Source organism: Sinocyclocheilus grahami, unplaced genomic scaffold (genome assembly GCF_001515645.1).
Source record: "Sinocyclocheilus grahami isolate Dianchi unplaced genomic scaffold, SAMN03320097.WGS_v1.1 scaffold71.1, whole genome shotgun sequence".
Classification (NCBI taxonomy): Eukaryota; Metazoa; Chordata; class Actinopteri; order Cypriniformes; family Cyprinidae; genus Sinocyclocheilus; species Sinocyclocheilus grahami.
This window is the reverse complement of record NW_015505250.1, coordinates 783,267-794,955: the sequence shown is the minus strand read 5'-3', so window position 1 is coordinate 794,955 and position 11,689 is coordinate 783,267. Positions and strand designations below refer to the sequence as shown.

Here is an 11,689-nt window from a genome sequence, read left to right as displayed (position 1 = left end):
TGGCGCTTCTGAATCAGCTACTGTTTTGTTATTAGTTTAAGTATTTGCTATTGACTGTTCAAATGCAGAGTTTTGCTCATGTGTGTGTGTGTGTGTGTGTGTGCGCGCGCGAGAGGTGTGTGCGCGCGCGAGAGAGGTGTGTGTGTGTGTGCGTGCGTGCGCGCGCGAGCGAGCAAGAGAGAGAGAGAGCGAGACACATCACAGTGGAGTCAGCTGTCTTAACCGTGGCTTGTGTACTGCAAACACATACCAGCTTCATCACTGTGTCTGTCAGAGCCTCTGTTCCCCTTTCGGGCTCTGTCTTTACATTTATTTTGAAAGATGAAGCTCGCGATTATGGTAAGGGGCGTTACATTTCCGACGAGTGCTTGCGGTGTTCGGTCAATCACAATGCACTGGGTCAGCTGGCCAATCAGAGCAGACTGCACTTGTCAGAAGGAGGGACTTTGTAGAAAACGAAGCGTTTGAGAGAGGCGGGGCATAGAGGACTTAAAATAATGTACAGAATTTTTTAAAAAATTGTTTTTTTTACATTAAAGCATGTCAACATATTCTGTTACACCAAATACACAAAATAATGATCTTTAAAAAAGCATCATATGACCCCTTTAAATTAAAAAAGATAAAACAATGAATTTTTCCAAATCCATTGCCTCTCCCTGAATCCGATTGGTAGAGACACGACGCCCCGCCCCTGCACGCAGAGCTACAGGGAGTGACGCTTGTTTATATAATCTCAGATTTGGTTGCAGTTTTGGGTTGTCGACATAAGGAAGGAACAAATCAGGGCGAGTCAATTAATCCCGTTCAAGCATGTATATTAAGATGATTGTGTCGTTTTTGGCCGTGACTTTAGCCGTGGCGAGCGCTGGGTTGACTGGAGCCCCTATGGATGCAGACATGAACGATGAAGGGGTTCAGAATGCGTTACAGTTCGCAGTGGCCCAGTACAACAGACAAAGCAACGATGCGTTTGTGCGTCAGGTTTCCGAGGTCATCAAGGTCCAAAAACAAGTGAGTAACGTAGTTTAAACGTTTATTCGGTTTGTAATCGGTGGAACTGGGAACGTCGCTGAATCGCACCCAGTGATAAAGTTCCTCCTCGAGCGCTGTCACGATGACATGAGTAACGATGACATAACGAGCCCGTTTAGAGCAAGACGCGGCGTAATCAGTGTTACTGGCAGTCCGAGGGGTGTGTACGTATGACACACTGTTTCGATGAATTCATTTCTTAAAAAGACGTTATTTTATGTACATTATAAGTATGTTTTTTAATTAAGAGTCAAGTAGTGACTATTATCTTTTTCAGTGTAACCATATGCCATAGAATTTAATGGCAAACCATTGAAATTTGTTAGTATAAATGAAATTAGAGTCTTGTCACTGTTGTTATAGTTGGACTAAGTATCTAACCTTACTCTAATGAGTAGTTACTGGAGAAACTGATAAAGGTACTTAGGATAATGAAGAGACCAAAATTATGTTAAAACCGTAAATTAATGTAAAGATTTGTTCAAAATTCTGTGTAATCTCAAATCTCAGAACCATAAAATTGTTCCCAGTTGTTCAAAGAGAACAAACAGATTGTTTGCCTCCACTTGAAAGCTATTATATTATATGCTAGGTAAGAGAGTAAAAGATTGTTCAGATGTGATTTGCTAGACATGTTCAATAAATATTGAAATTTGGAGAGAGAGAGAGAGAGGGCTTTCTCCAGCATGACTTTGTAACACAGTGGCTGCCTCTAACTTAAATCATTTCTTTTAAGAAAAATTTTGGGCGACAGACAGTTTTTTGTTTTTAAACTCGGGCTTGGCCCAACTATGTCTGAACATGTTTCTGGTTGACGCTCCAGGTTGTCTCTGGCCTGAAATACATCTTCACTGTGAAAGTGGGCAGAACCAACTGCAGAAAGGGTGGAGTTGAGACCCTGTGCAGCATTCATGAGGATCCCAGTGTTGCACAGGTAAGATACACGTTGTCTAATTTACAATATTGTGATTATCTGTTTACATTTCTCAAATTTCCATGTTAAAAGAGATTGACCGATTTTTATCTTTCCCTTCAAGGTCTCTCAGTGCAAAATAACGGTCTGGAGCCAGCCATGGTTGAACAACATTAAAGTCCTTGAAAACACTTGCATGTAGAGCTTGTGACCAGTGCAGTTTGGGGCTTTTCAACATTCAAGCAGCAATAAAATGTACTTGCTGTTGGTAATAATGGTGAACTTTAAGTCTTTATTCTTGATCAGATAGACATTTTATTTGTCCTGAAAACCTGTCAACAACAAGTCATGATGAAAGAATGCTTCATTAACACATAATCATGTAATCTCATTAGACTCCACTGCTCTGAAAAAAAGCTACAATTTGTAGGAATTTCTAAATGATAAAACGCATGTTTCTATATTAGTTCATCCTTTACTATTAAAACATGGTTGAACACAATATGTCTGTGTGCTGTGTTTATTTGGTTACATTTATTATGGAAGTCATAATGACTTGGCGTTACAAATTCTAGAAAATGCTGTGTTAGTGTAGGCCTGTGTATTATTTTATGTATGTATACATAAACATAAAGAAAACAATAATCCAACAGTAAAATGTCTGTTATAATAACAGTATAATAAGAGCTACCAGAACTGATGTATTTGTTTGGAACTTTGTATTATTTTTCTTTCTGTCATTACAATTGAAAAAAAAAAAAATCATATTTCAATATTAATTACTAATGCAATGACAGACATTACAGCAATGTAAAGCAAAGTATAAAGCAGTATTATTTTACTTTAAATTCATCAAAGCATAGTTGGTACAGTTTGCAGTATTCAGATTACCTAAAAACAGCAGAAGAAGGTTTCTGAAATTAAAACCGGGGACATTTTCTTGTTCAGTGGTCAAAATATAATTGAAACCTTACTTGTTATTATCAGTGTTGGGGGTAACGCATTACAAGTAACGCGAGTTACGTAATCAGACTACTTTTTCCAAGTAACTAGTAAAGTAACGCATTACTTTTTAATCTATAAGAGAATATCGGAGTTACTTTTTCAAATAAGTAACGCAAGTTACTTTTTTTCCCATTTTATTGATTGACAGCTCTGGTGTTGCCATGGTGACAGAAATCAGATGATGTTACTGTAGTTCTAAAATAAATATGAATATGCATTAATTAATCTCACTCACAAAAAACACAGATTCAGTATTCCTCAAAATGAATAAAAATAATGCAACTCTGAATATGACGCAAACCTGCAATAATTAAATGTTAAACACAAATATGCTTTATATATTTAATCCCATTCTATTAACCGTTGTCTTTGCTTCTGACCTTCGATGATCCAGTTCAACCGTACTAACAAGCAAAAATTACTCTAGACAAACATTTGTGTGTTTTTTTATTGCTGAAGTGTGTTGAAATGTCTTCTTCTGCATTCTACTGTACGGACGTAAATGTACTTTCCCTTCAGCCTGAGGCTTATTAATTTTCACTTTTGGTGTGAAAAGGCTTTTATATTTGCCAAAAATATAACTTTTTTTTATTTTATTTTAAAAACAAGCAAGCCCTGTCCAAATTTAAAAAGTAACGCAAAAGTAACATAACGCATTACTTTCCATAAAAAGTAACTAAGTAACGTAATTAGTTACTTTTTTATGGAGTAACGCAATATTGTAACGCATTACTTTTAAAAGTAACTTTCCCCAACACTGGTTATTATCTATGAATTAAAAAGTTGGGATAATACATTTTTGTATGTTTTTGTTTTTAATTGTGGGTTCTACGTATCATGTTCCATGAAGTCATCAGTGTAGCTTGTAGCGCCCTCTGTTGGTGAAAATAAACGATTGCTCTGGTAACCAGCAGACTACGTTGATCGGGCTTTTTGCAGTGTATGTGCGGGGTCTTTTGAACGCGTAAAACGGGGACATTTCCGAAGACGTCTCGGGTTGGGAACAGGACATCAAAAACCGGGGCTTTCCAGGAAAAAACTGGACGTCCGTTCATCCTAGGTTAAATATTATCCTACATATTTCACCAAGCTTCCGTCTTCTAAATCTGGTCTGGATAGGACACATTTAATCTCTTTCCCTGCTAAATATATTCACTCTACAGGTTTTACCGACTGGTTTTACTTTGAAACATGAAAATTTTAAATTCAGATGAGTTAAAAATAGCGGAGACCACTTTATATACACATCTGCCTAAATCCATAAAGGTGAGTAGTAGCCTGCGTTCGTTTAATTTCGAAGCAAACCCTGTAAGTTATCGCGCTTGATGTGCTTTTACAGACGCACTGAATCAAATACCTGTTGGTTTTTAGGTGTATGGATTTGTTTTCGCTATGAACAGAGGGAAACCACACCATTTGGAGGTGTTGGTGGATACGTGGCCAGCTTTTACCAATATCATTGTTCGACCAGATCCAAATGTGAGATTATGTTCTTTAGTAACTACTTAAAAATGTTGTCCAAGTTAACCACTGTTATGTCAATATCACTAATGTTGTCTGAAATCTTTAGAATGACCGTGCAAAGGACTTTATGAAGAAGGTGACTCTATACAGCACAGATGAAGAAGTCCTGAGAAGAATGTTGACTGTGGAAAATGCAATTGACTGGAGCACATACTTCCTAATAGGAGGCATGGCTTTTCCCCAAAATGTTTTTATTATATATTATACTATTAATATGGCTTCTGGTTATTTTAATAACGTCTGATTATTTTGATTTCTAGGATGTGATCTTCGTCATTCACTAATGCTGAAGGAAATTGCTGCTTCTCGGGGTGTTGGTATGAAAGGGTTTTCCTTGGTGCACCTTATGACATTAACTGAGCCCAGTTATTTACCTGAGCTCATTACCAGGTAAGATGGTAACTCTTATTAAGCTTTTTAAATAAGTGATAAATATCAGTTTGTGTTTGTACAATGCGATGCATTTAAATAGAAGCTTAAACTTTCCCTTATATTCTTGATTCCTTCATCAGTGACCTTGAGTCCAGAGTGTCTGTCCTCAATGAGTCACATGCTGATGTAGTTAACAAGACTTGGAAGTTTGGAGGGGATGACAAAGGTTACAGGAACATCCTGAATCTCATCAGACATTTCCCCACATGCTGCATTACAGATGAGAGCAACCAGCCTGTGTCTTGGGTGCTGTTGTATGATTACTGTGCCATGGGGATGTTGTACACTCAGCCAGAGCATCGTGGGAAGGGCTATGCCAAAGCCCTGGTCACCACAATGGCAAAGAAGCTCCATTCTCAGGGCTATCCTGTGTACGGTTTCATTGAAGAATGCAATCAGCTTTCCTACAAACTTTTTAAAAGCTTGGGTTTTACAGAGGACCTCTCTTATAGGGCTGCCTGGTATGAATTCATTTGTTAGCCTGAATACTCATCAATACTCCTGTTTGATGACAAAAAAAAACTCCTTGGAAGTCATCATGAAATCAAAATGGACAATTCTCTTTTTTAAAATGGAATACTGCAGTGTTTATTTTAATTGATTTATTATTTTTTAAATTTATGTGCCCTTGTAATCTTTAATCAAAAACATTAACTTCCTCTCCCCTCAAGCCCAGCATTTTTTTTCTTGTTTGTGAAGCTGTTTCTTGCACAATTGGTGGCTGACTAAATACTTTTTTTCCCCACTGTATATATCGCAATTGAAAATAAAGGCGATCACAATTTGTTTCATAATGACCTTAACTACATGATGATTTAGGTTTTGTAAATTCAAATATAAAATTCTATTTTATGCACAAATGTAACATTTTTAATCAATTTTGATGACAACGTGTTGTAACTTTAATTTAAAATGTTATATGAATGGGATCAGAGGTCAAACCATCAACCTGTAAACGGAGAAACTGGAGAACAATTACACAAATTTAATAATTTTATTTTACCTAGAAATTATTTGTTTCTCAAAGGTATTTATATACCAGCCATAAGTAGGTGATATTTCAATGCTATTGAATAATTCTCAATACTATCATGCTTGCACAGAAATACAAAATGTTGCCAAACTTTGTTTGGCTGCAGTACTATCTTAATACATCATTTTGTAGGGAAAATCCATATTTTTCTTTGTAAAGATTCTCTTTGTTAGGGCTACCTCGGGCCGGTTGCATAAACTGCTAAGACTATAGTCTTAAAAAGTTAGCCATATAAGTTGTTTTCTTCTAGACTGGTCATAACTGTTTAAAGTCAGTTACTGAAATGAAGATTGGCCCAATGTTAATCAGAAAAGAGACTGATTATCTCTTGGCTAACTGCTAGTTGGTCAAACTAGCTCTTAAGACACATTCTTAACATAGTGACTATGTTTATGCAACTGGCCTCGGGTACACCTTACTCCACAGCTACCATTTTGTGGAGAAAGCCATATCTTTTTATAATTTATAGTTTATTAAAATTGCTGTTATCTGCATATTTACTTTGCCTTGCAAAAAAAGCCTTTTCTCATGCGCATCTCTCAATTACAGGTGTTTTAATAAGATATATCTATTTGAAATAAATATTGTTTAAAAAAAAAGTTCCGGAAACGATTCTGCTTGGGGGCGCTATTCCAGACGTACATGCGTGGCACGATGACTTAAAAAAAAAATTTTTTTTTACATGCAATAACCTGAAACCCCTGCCTGCCTACTTAGTGGTAATGTCTCAAACATAAGTGCCTTTTAAATCACTGCTAGCTATACAGTAGACCCGCTGACGCCGAGCGACACACGTGAGGGAAACACCTCGCAATGCGTCAGCTGACTACAGAAGATCTGAAGGCCCTGGAAGTAGATCTTAAAAACTACTTTCCACAGTCGCTGCAGGTTTGAAAGCGTTCATTGAGCTAATAAAGTAGCTCGCCTGGCAATGGTCATGTTTGCTACCGTTAAAATTAATAGAATGCTTTACGTGCTACTTAATTGTCAGTTATTTGTGACGCTTTAATGTTCTGTAGGCAAAACATTTATTTTTGTCTCGCTTTTTTCTGTCCTGGAAATATACAGGTATATGGATGCATTGTCCAACTCAACAGAAATGGACAGAGAGCTGATCCTGTTAGTGTGCTTGCTGACCAGTGGCCAGAGTTCAGAGTTTTACTTATTAAACCTGAATTCCGTGAGGTATCAGGAATATTGCGAAACATAAGTGCCTGGTTGAATGTTTCACTGTGATTTATGAGAGGTTCAACAATCCATTTATTTATTTATTTTTACAGAAGGGAGACCTTTTCAAAGACACGACTGTGTTTTCAAAAAACGATATCTACCTCAGAGACCTGCTGGCACATTCAGATGTCATTGATTGGAAGATGTTTATTTGCTTGGGTACTTGCATCTCTCTTTTGTTAAGTAAATTTTTTTTTTCATTAGTGTGAATCCCTGAAAATCTTTAATGTCTCAAACACATGTTCCTTTGTAAACTGTCTCAAGCCGCTGAGCTTCATCATGAGAAGATGCTGGAATTTGTGGCTATAAACAGAGGTGTACCTATGAAGAAAGAAGCTGTGTGCTACATGTTGGTTCTTCGAGATCCATCAAAACTTTCACAGGTTGATAGGTGAAGTATATCAACTGTAATCATTAACGTCACACTTCAGACATACAACTGTATGACCGGTCATAGTTTAAGCCAAGCTACATTGCAGTAATATGTCTCTGACCAAAAGCACTGAAACATGTAACCTTGTTACATTTTACCTAAGTGCTGTTCAGTTGTCATCATTGTATTTACCTTTTAACCCTCTGGTGGTCTTTTTATGTGTTTTACATTTAGAATTTTTTTTGTGGTGTTTGCTGTATGAACAAACAATAACAGACATATTTACATAGTTGTAAATGGTCTTAAAAATAAAAAAAATGTTGAGGTACAGTCTACAAAAAAGCCATGATAAAGTAGTCTTTGATAATGCAAATAAAATTACATCTGAAAATACTCTCATAAGAAACCAGAGAATACTTTAATATTTGTAGTATTTCATATAGAATTTTTGCATAATTTAAAGGTGAATATTGTCTAATACCATGAAATCTCAAAATACTAAATATTTAAGAAAATATAGTATTCATTTCATTAAAAAAAATTTATGCTTATTGTATTCGTTCTGTTTTTCTTCTTTTTACACACAGTTCATCACTGAAGCTGTCTTCTCTCAATGAGTCTCATCTTGCACTAGTCAACCGTAGCTGGAAGTTTGGCTGTGAAGACAGCAAACTAATGATTAAGAATATGATTTTGAACTTCCCCTCTTGTTGTGTCCTGGACTCAGATGATCAACCAGTAGCATGGATATTAAATTATGCTTCCAGTGCACTGGGAATGCTGTACACACTTCCAGAACACAGAGGAAAGGGCTATGCAAAAGCATTGATCGCCGTTATGTCAAAGACACTCCACTCTCAGGGTTATACGGTATACTGTTTTATAGAAGAAGAGAACCATTTATCCTACAGCCTCTTCACAAGCCTGGGCTTCGCAGAAGAACCAGATTATAGGGCAGCCTGGTTTGTCTTTAATGATTTGTAACTGGGTCCCATCAGGGCAGCCAATCGCAATTGTTTAGCTCCTGTCTGAGATGCTATGTAGGATTATGTAACAAGGCCCCCCCATCAAAAAAAGAAGAAGTTATTTTTAATTATGAATAACTCGTTCCATAAATAAAATGTGTAAAACATAACCGTTTATTCTTTGCATCAAATGTAAAACATATACAGTTGAATTACACATTGTGTAGAATCAGTTAGATTTGTTATACTAGTTAAAGGTGTTTTATTTTTCTGCATATTCTTCTAGTCGAAGTAGCCATTTCTCCCAGAATGGCATAATCTTCTCTGAGTTCAGGAAGTGAGTATGTGCGGGTGATCCATCTTTGTAGGCCACCACAATTAAGCCATTTTCTACCTGTACATAAATGACATTAGATGGAAGACTTAAATGGAAAATACATGTATGCATTTAGCAGATGCTTTTATCCAAAGCAACTTACAAAAGAGGAACAAAAACACTTTGTCTAGGAGCCAACAATATTCGTTATATACAATGCCAGGTTTATCACAGACAAAAATGTATCCACCAGATATTAACATGTGACCACTTATAATGAACAGGTTTTGAGGACAGCCATTTCATGACTACATATATTACCATTCAAAAGTTTAGGTCGGTGAGATTTTAAAATACAGCAAAACAGTAATAGTGTCAAATATTACAATTTAAAAACTATTGTAATATAATTTTGAAATGTAATTTATTTTTGTAATAGTAATGTTGAAATTTCAGCAGCCATTACTTCAGTCTTCAGTGTCACATGATCCTTCTGAAATCATCCTGATATGCTGATTTGGTGCTCAAGAAACATTTCTTATTATCAATATTGAAAACAGTTGTGCTGCTTCATATTTCTGTGAAACAGTGATGGATTTTTTTTCAAGATTATTTGATGAACCTGATGTTCAAAAAAACGTAATAAATCTTATAAATCTTTTGTAACAAATGTATTTATTTACTGTCATATTTGATCAATTTAATGCATACTTGCTGAATAAAAGTATTAATTTCATCTTGCGGACCCTAAACATTTGTACAGTAGATTATGTATACTTCAGATCTTAATACCAGGTGTAAAAGGTGTCATAGTGCTGTTTACCTGGTAGTTGTAGATGTGGTCACTGTTCAAAGCTCCAATGTATGCAGCTACTTGTAATGGATTATCATAAGTATGGCGAAGGGAGGGCTTAGGCTTCTCTGAGGTCTTCCAGTCAATGACACACAATGAACCTCTGTATGAAAGCAGATAAGACTTAAAATTCAACATGAGCAACATGTAAATTCATCTACATTAAAAAAAGTGCATGTTGTGTAATGATTATAAATTATTATACATATGACTCTTTGATTTAACAAAATGAATCTCACCTGTATTGGGCAACGCAATCTACAATACCAAGGTACCGTAATGCAGAATGATTCACAGCACTCTCAATAGCTCTCACTCCTGTTATATCATTCAACACATTAGATACACTCTCTATATACCCAGACACCTCTGCTGGACACTCATGGTCCTCCTTAGAAGGGGTTTCCTGGGTGAAAGTGTCCTCAATGGCAGCATGGAACAGCTTTCCTTGTCTGAAAATGTCTAAAACAACACAGATGAATTAGAAGGTGTAATTCTTTTAAAAAGCAATAATGAAAGAAAATTGACTATTCTTACTCGAGCTGTATTCTTGAAACCCTTCCTCTCCGAGTTCAGCAATCATCCTTCTCTTCCACCTTTCCAGGTAAAAGGCTTGGTCAGGTGGCATGGTCTTCTGGAGGATCCGGGTCACACTGGGTATAGATGTTTTATTAGAGTCCCTCTGTAATTTTATACGAGCCAAAGGTCCCGGCACATACTCCGACTGACCTTTGGCCTCATTTAACAGTGGATGCAGGTTTTTAGGTACTTTGGGCTGTTTTGAAGGCGGTCTGGATCTTATGACAGGTCCGTACAGCTGTTGTAGTTGTATTGTATTTGCTGTAGTCTGTTTTCTGTAGAAATTATTTGTGTAAATTTCTCTGCTTTTTCTGAACTCTTTTCCAAACTGTTTGTGGGATAGGATAGGTGGCTAAATAAGTTTTCTTTACTTGCATGTTTTTTTAATTGAGCTCATGAACCTGAGTTCATAAGCATAGACTGTGAAATAAAATATTTTTGTAAGTTTTTTCCCCCCAAAACTGTTCAAACGACAGACTCTATGTGACATGATACCTTTAGTTCTCAGTCCTTGTTTGAATGCGTCTTCCTGATTTGTAACAAAATTTAACAAATCATGTTTTATATAGGTGCACTCTGTATCAGTCGACTTGAACAATGATGCATCTCTCGTCATTGATATCCCTGATGCCCTCTGTGAACGTGACAAAGTCAAATTTACCGTCCACACCAAGGTGAGCCAACAGATCAAATTTATAGTCATTCGAATAAGTCAATAGCTTGCACGCATTCATGTATATCTTAGTGTAACTTACCATGATCTGTAGTATTGGAGGACAGTACGTCTTTGACTCGTAGTGTCGATTTGCTCTTCACTTCCTCTCAGACCACACTTAGTTCCTTTCAGAAGCCGGAATATTCTGTGCAACGACAGCATGAAGATTTCATCTGGCTTCATGACACAATTGTGGAGACTGAGGAATATGCTGGCCTCATTGTAAGTTTAACCCCATATTCATATTGTCTATATTTATGAAAGCTCCTCATCAGCAACAGGCATTCTGTCGGCCAACATGAAAGCCACAAAGTTTCTCTACTGACCTTCAGTCTGCATTGTAGACTGTTGGAATAGCCAAAAAGTCTTATATTGAATGAAATTGTCTTGCTTTTACAATATTTCTTAGATCCCTCCTGCTCCACCAAAACCTGACTTTGAGGGTCCCCGGGAGAAGATGCATAAATTGGGAGAGGGGGAATCGAGCATGACAAAGGAGGAATATGCCAAAATGAAGCAGGAACTTGAAGCGTGAGTTTAATATAATAAATATAATATATATATATATATATATATATCTCAGTGGCGAGCGGTGACTTTTTTTAACTGGGTATGTTGAGTGATAAGACCCCACCCCCCCGTCAGTTTTTAGGACACTCAAAAGGGATCACAGATGACAAATAAGAAAAACCGTGGCAGGGGGCGGTTTAAAAGTA

At 36.7% G+C, this 11,689-nt stretch overlaps 5 protein-coding genes across 6 annotated transcripts in view; 4 read left to right on the top strand and 1 right to left on the bottom strand.

Annotated features, from left to right (window-relative positions):
* Positions 1-717: 717 nt before the first annotated feature.
* On the top strand, positions 718-2,450 carry LOC107585508 (cystatin-like). Its single transcript, XM_016272551.1, has 3 exons — positions 718-1,014; positions 1,859-1,969; positions 2,073-2,450. Exons 1-3 carry the CDS (start codon positions 814-816, stop codon positions 2,148-2,150), a joined length of 390 nt encoding a protein of 129 aa, XP_016128037.1. The 5' UTR covers positions 718-813; the 3' UTR covers positions 2,151-2,450.
* Positions 2,451-3,744: 1,294 nt separating this feature from the next.
* On the top strand, positions 3,745-5,462 carry LOC107585509 (glycine N-acyltransferase-like protein 3). The gene is made up of 5 exons (XM_016272552.1): positions 3,745-4,219; positions 4,325-4,432; positions 4,524-4,644; positions 4,738-4,867; positions 4,990-5,462. The coding sequence occupies exons 1-5, from the start codon at positions 4,145-4,147 to the stop codon at positions 5,387-5,389; spliced, it is 834 nt and encodes a 277-aa protein (XP_016128038.1). The 5' UTR covers positions 3,745-4,144; the 3' UTR covers positions 5,390-5,462.
* A 1,154-nt stretch (positions 5,463-6,616) lies between these two features.
* LOC107585507 (glycine N-acyltransferase) lies at positions 6,617-8,606 on the top strand. 2 transcript variants are annotated; one of them, XM_016272550.1, is made up of 6 exons: positions 6,617-6,830; positions 7,011-7,127; positions 7,223-7,331; positions 7,437-7,563; positions 8,133-8,158; positions 8,273-8,606. In XM_016272550.1, exons 1-6 carry the CDS (start codon positions 6,756-6,758, stop codon positions 8,527-8,529), a joined length of 711 nt encoding a protein of 236 aa, XP_016128036.1. In that variant the 5' UTR covers positions 6,617-6,755; the 3' UTR covers positions 8,530-8,606. The 2 variants fall into 2 exon arrangements, with proteins under 2 accessions (XP_016128036.1, XP_016128035.1); XM_016272549.1 differs by having other exon boundaries at positions 8,133-8,606.
* Positions 8,607-8,656: 50 nt separating this feature from the next.
* On the bottom strand, positions 8,657-11,312 carry LOC107585523 (mitochondrial genome maintenance exonuclease 1-like). Its single transcript, XM_016272569.1, has 5 exons — positions 11,300-11,312; positions 10,217-10,519; positions 9,919-10,141; positions 9,650-9,782; positions 8,657-8,904 (listed from the first exon to the last, which is right to left on the bottom strand). The coding sequence occupies exons 1-5, from the start codon at positions 11,310-11,312 to the stop codon at positions 8,773-8,775; spliced, it is 804 nt and encodes a 267-aa protein (XP_016128055.1). The 3' UTR covers positions 8,657-8,772.
* A 148-nt stretch (positions 11,313-11,460) lies between these two features.
* The window catches only part of LOC107585522 (sorting nexin-5), a 5,407-nt gene continuing 5,178 nt past the window's right edge, over positions 11,461-11,689 (top strand). Inside the window, exon 1 of the mRNA XM_016272568.1 lies at positions 11,461-11,504. Coding sequence (XP_016128054.1) covers positions 11,461-11,504 — 44 coding nt within the window. The remainder of the gene's footprint in view (positions 11,505-11,689) is intronic.

Excerpts from the sequence above, each read along its gene's own strand:
- LOC107585523 (XM_016272569.1), bottom strand. Across the intron at positions 9,783-9,918 it reads GATTGCGTTGCCCAATACAG|AGGTTCATTGTGTGTCATTG; the intron begins GTGAGATTCATT and ends GCTTTCATACAG. Across the intron at positions 8,905-9,649 it reads ACCACATCTACAACTACCAG|GTAGAAAATGGCTTAATTGT; the intron begins GTAAACAGCACT and ends ATTTATGTACAG.
- LOC107585509 (XM_016272552.1), top strand. The coding sequence starts at position 4,145 with ATGAAAATTTTAAATTCAGATGAGTTAAAAATAGCGGAGACCACTTTA. Across the intron at positions 4,220-4,324 it reads ATCTGCCTAAATCCATAAAG|GTGTATGGATTTGTTTTCGC; the intron begins GTGAGTAGTAGC and ends GTTGGTTTTTAG. Across the intron at positions 4,868-4,989 it reads TTACCTGAGCTCATTACCAG|TGACCTTGAGTCCAGAGTGT; the intron begins GTAAGATGGTAA and ends TTCCTTCATCAG.
- LOC107585508 (XM_016272551.1), top strand. The coding sequence starts at position 814 with ATGTATATTAAGATGATTGTGTCGTTTTTGGCCGTGACTTTAGCCGTG. Across the intron at positions 1,015-1,858 it reads TCATCAAGGTCCAAAAACAA|GTTGTCTCTGGCCTGAAATA; the intron begins GTGAGTAACGTA and ends TTGACGCTCCAG. Across the intron at positions 1,970-2,072 it reads AGGATCCCAGTGTTGCACAG|GTCTCTCAGTGCAAAATAAC; the intron begins GTAAGATACACG and ends TTTCCCTTCAAG.
- LOC107585507 (XM_016272549.1), top strand. The coding sequence starts at position 6,756 with ATGCGTCAGCTGACTACAGAAGATCTGAAGGCCCTGGAAGTAGATCTT. Across the intron at positions 6,831-7,010 it reads ACTTTCCACAGTCGCTGCAG|GTATATGGATGCATTGTCCA; the intron begins GTTTGAAAGCGT and ends GGAAATATACAG. Across the intron at positions 7,332-7,436 it reads GAAGATGTTTATTTGCTTGG|CCGCTGAGCTTCATCATGAG; the intron begins GTACTTGCATCT and ends AACTGTCTCAAG.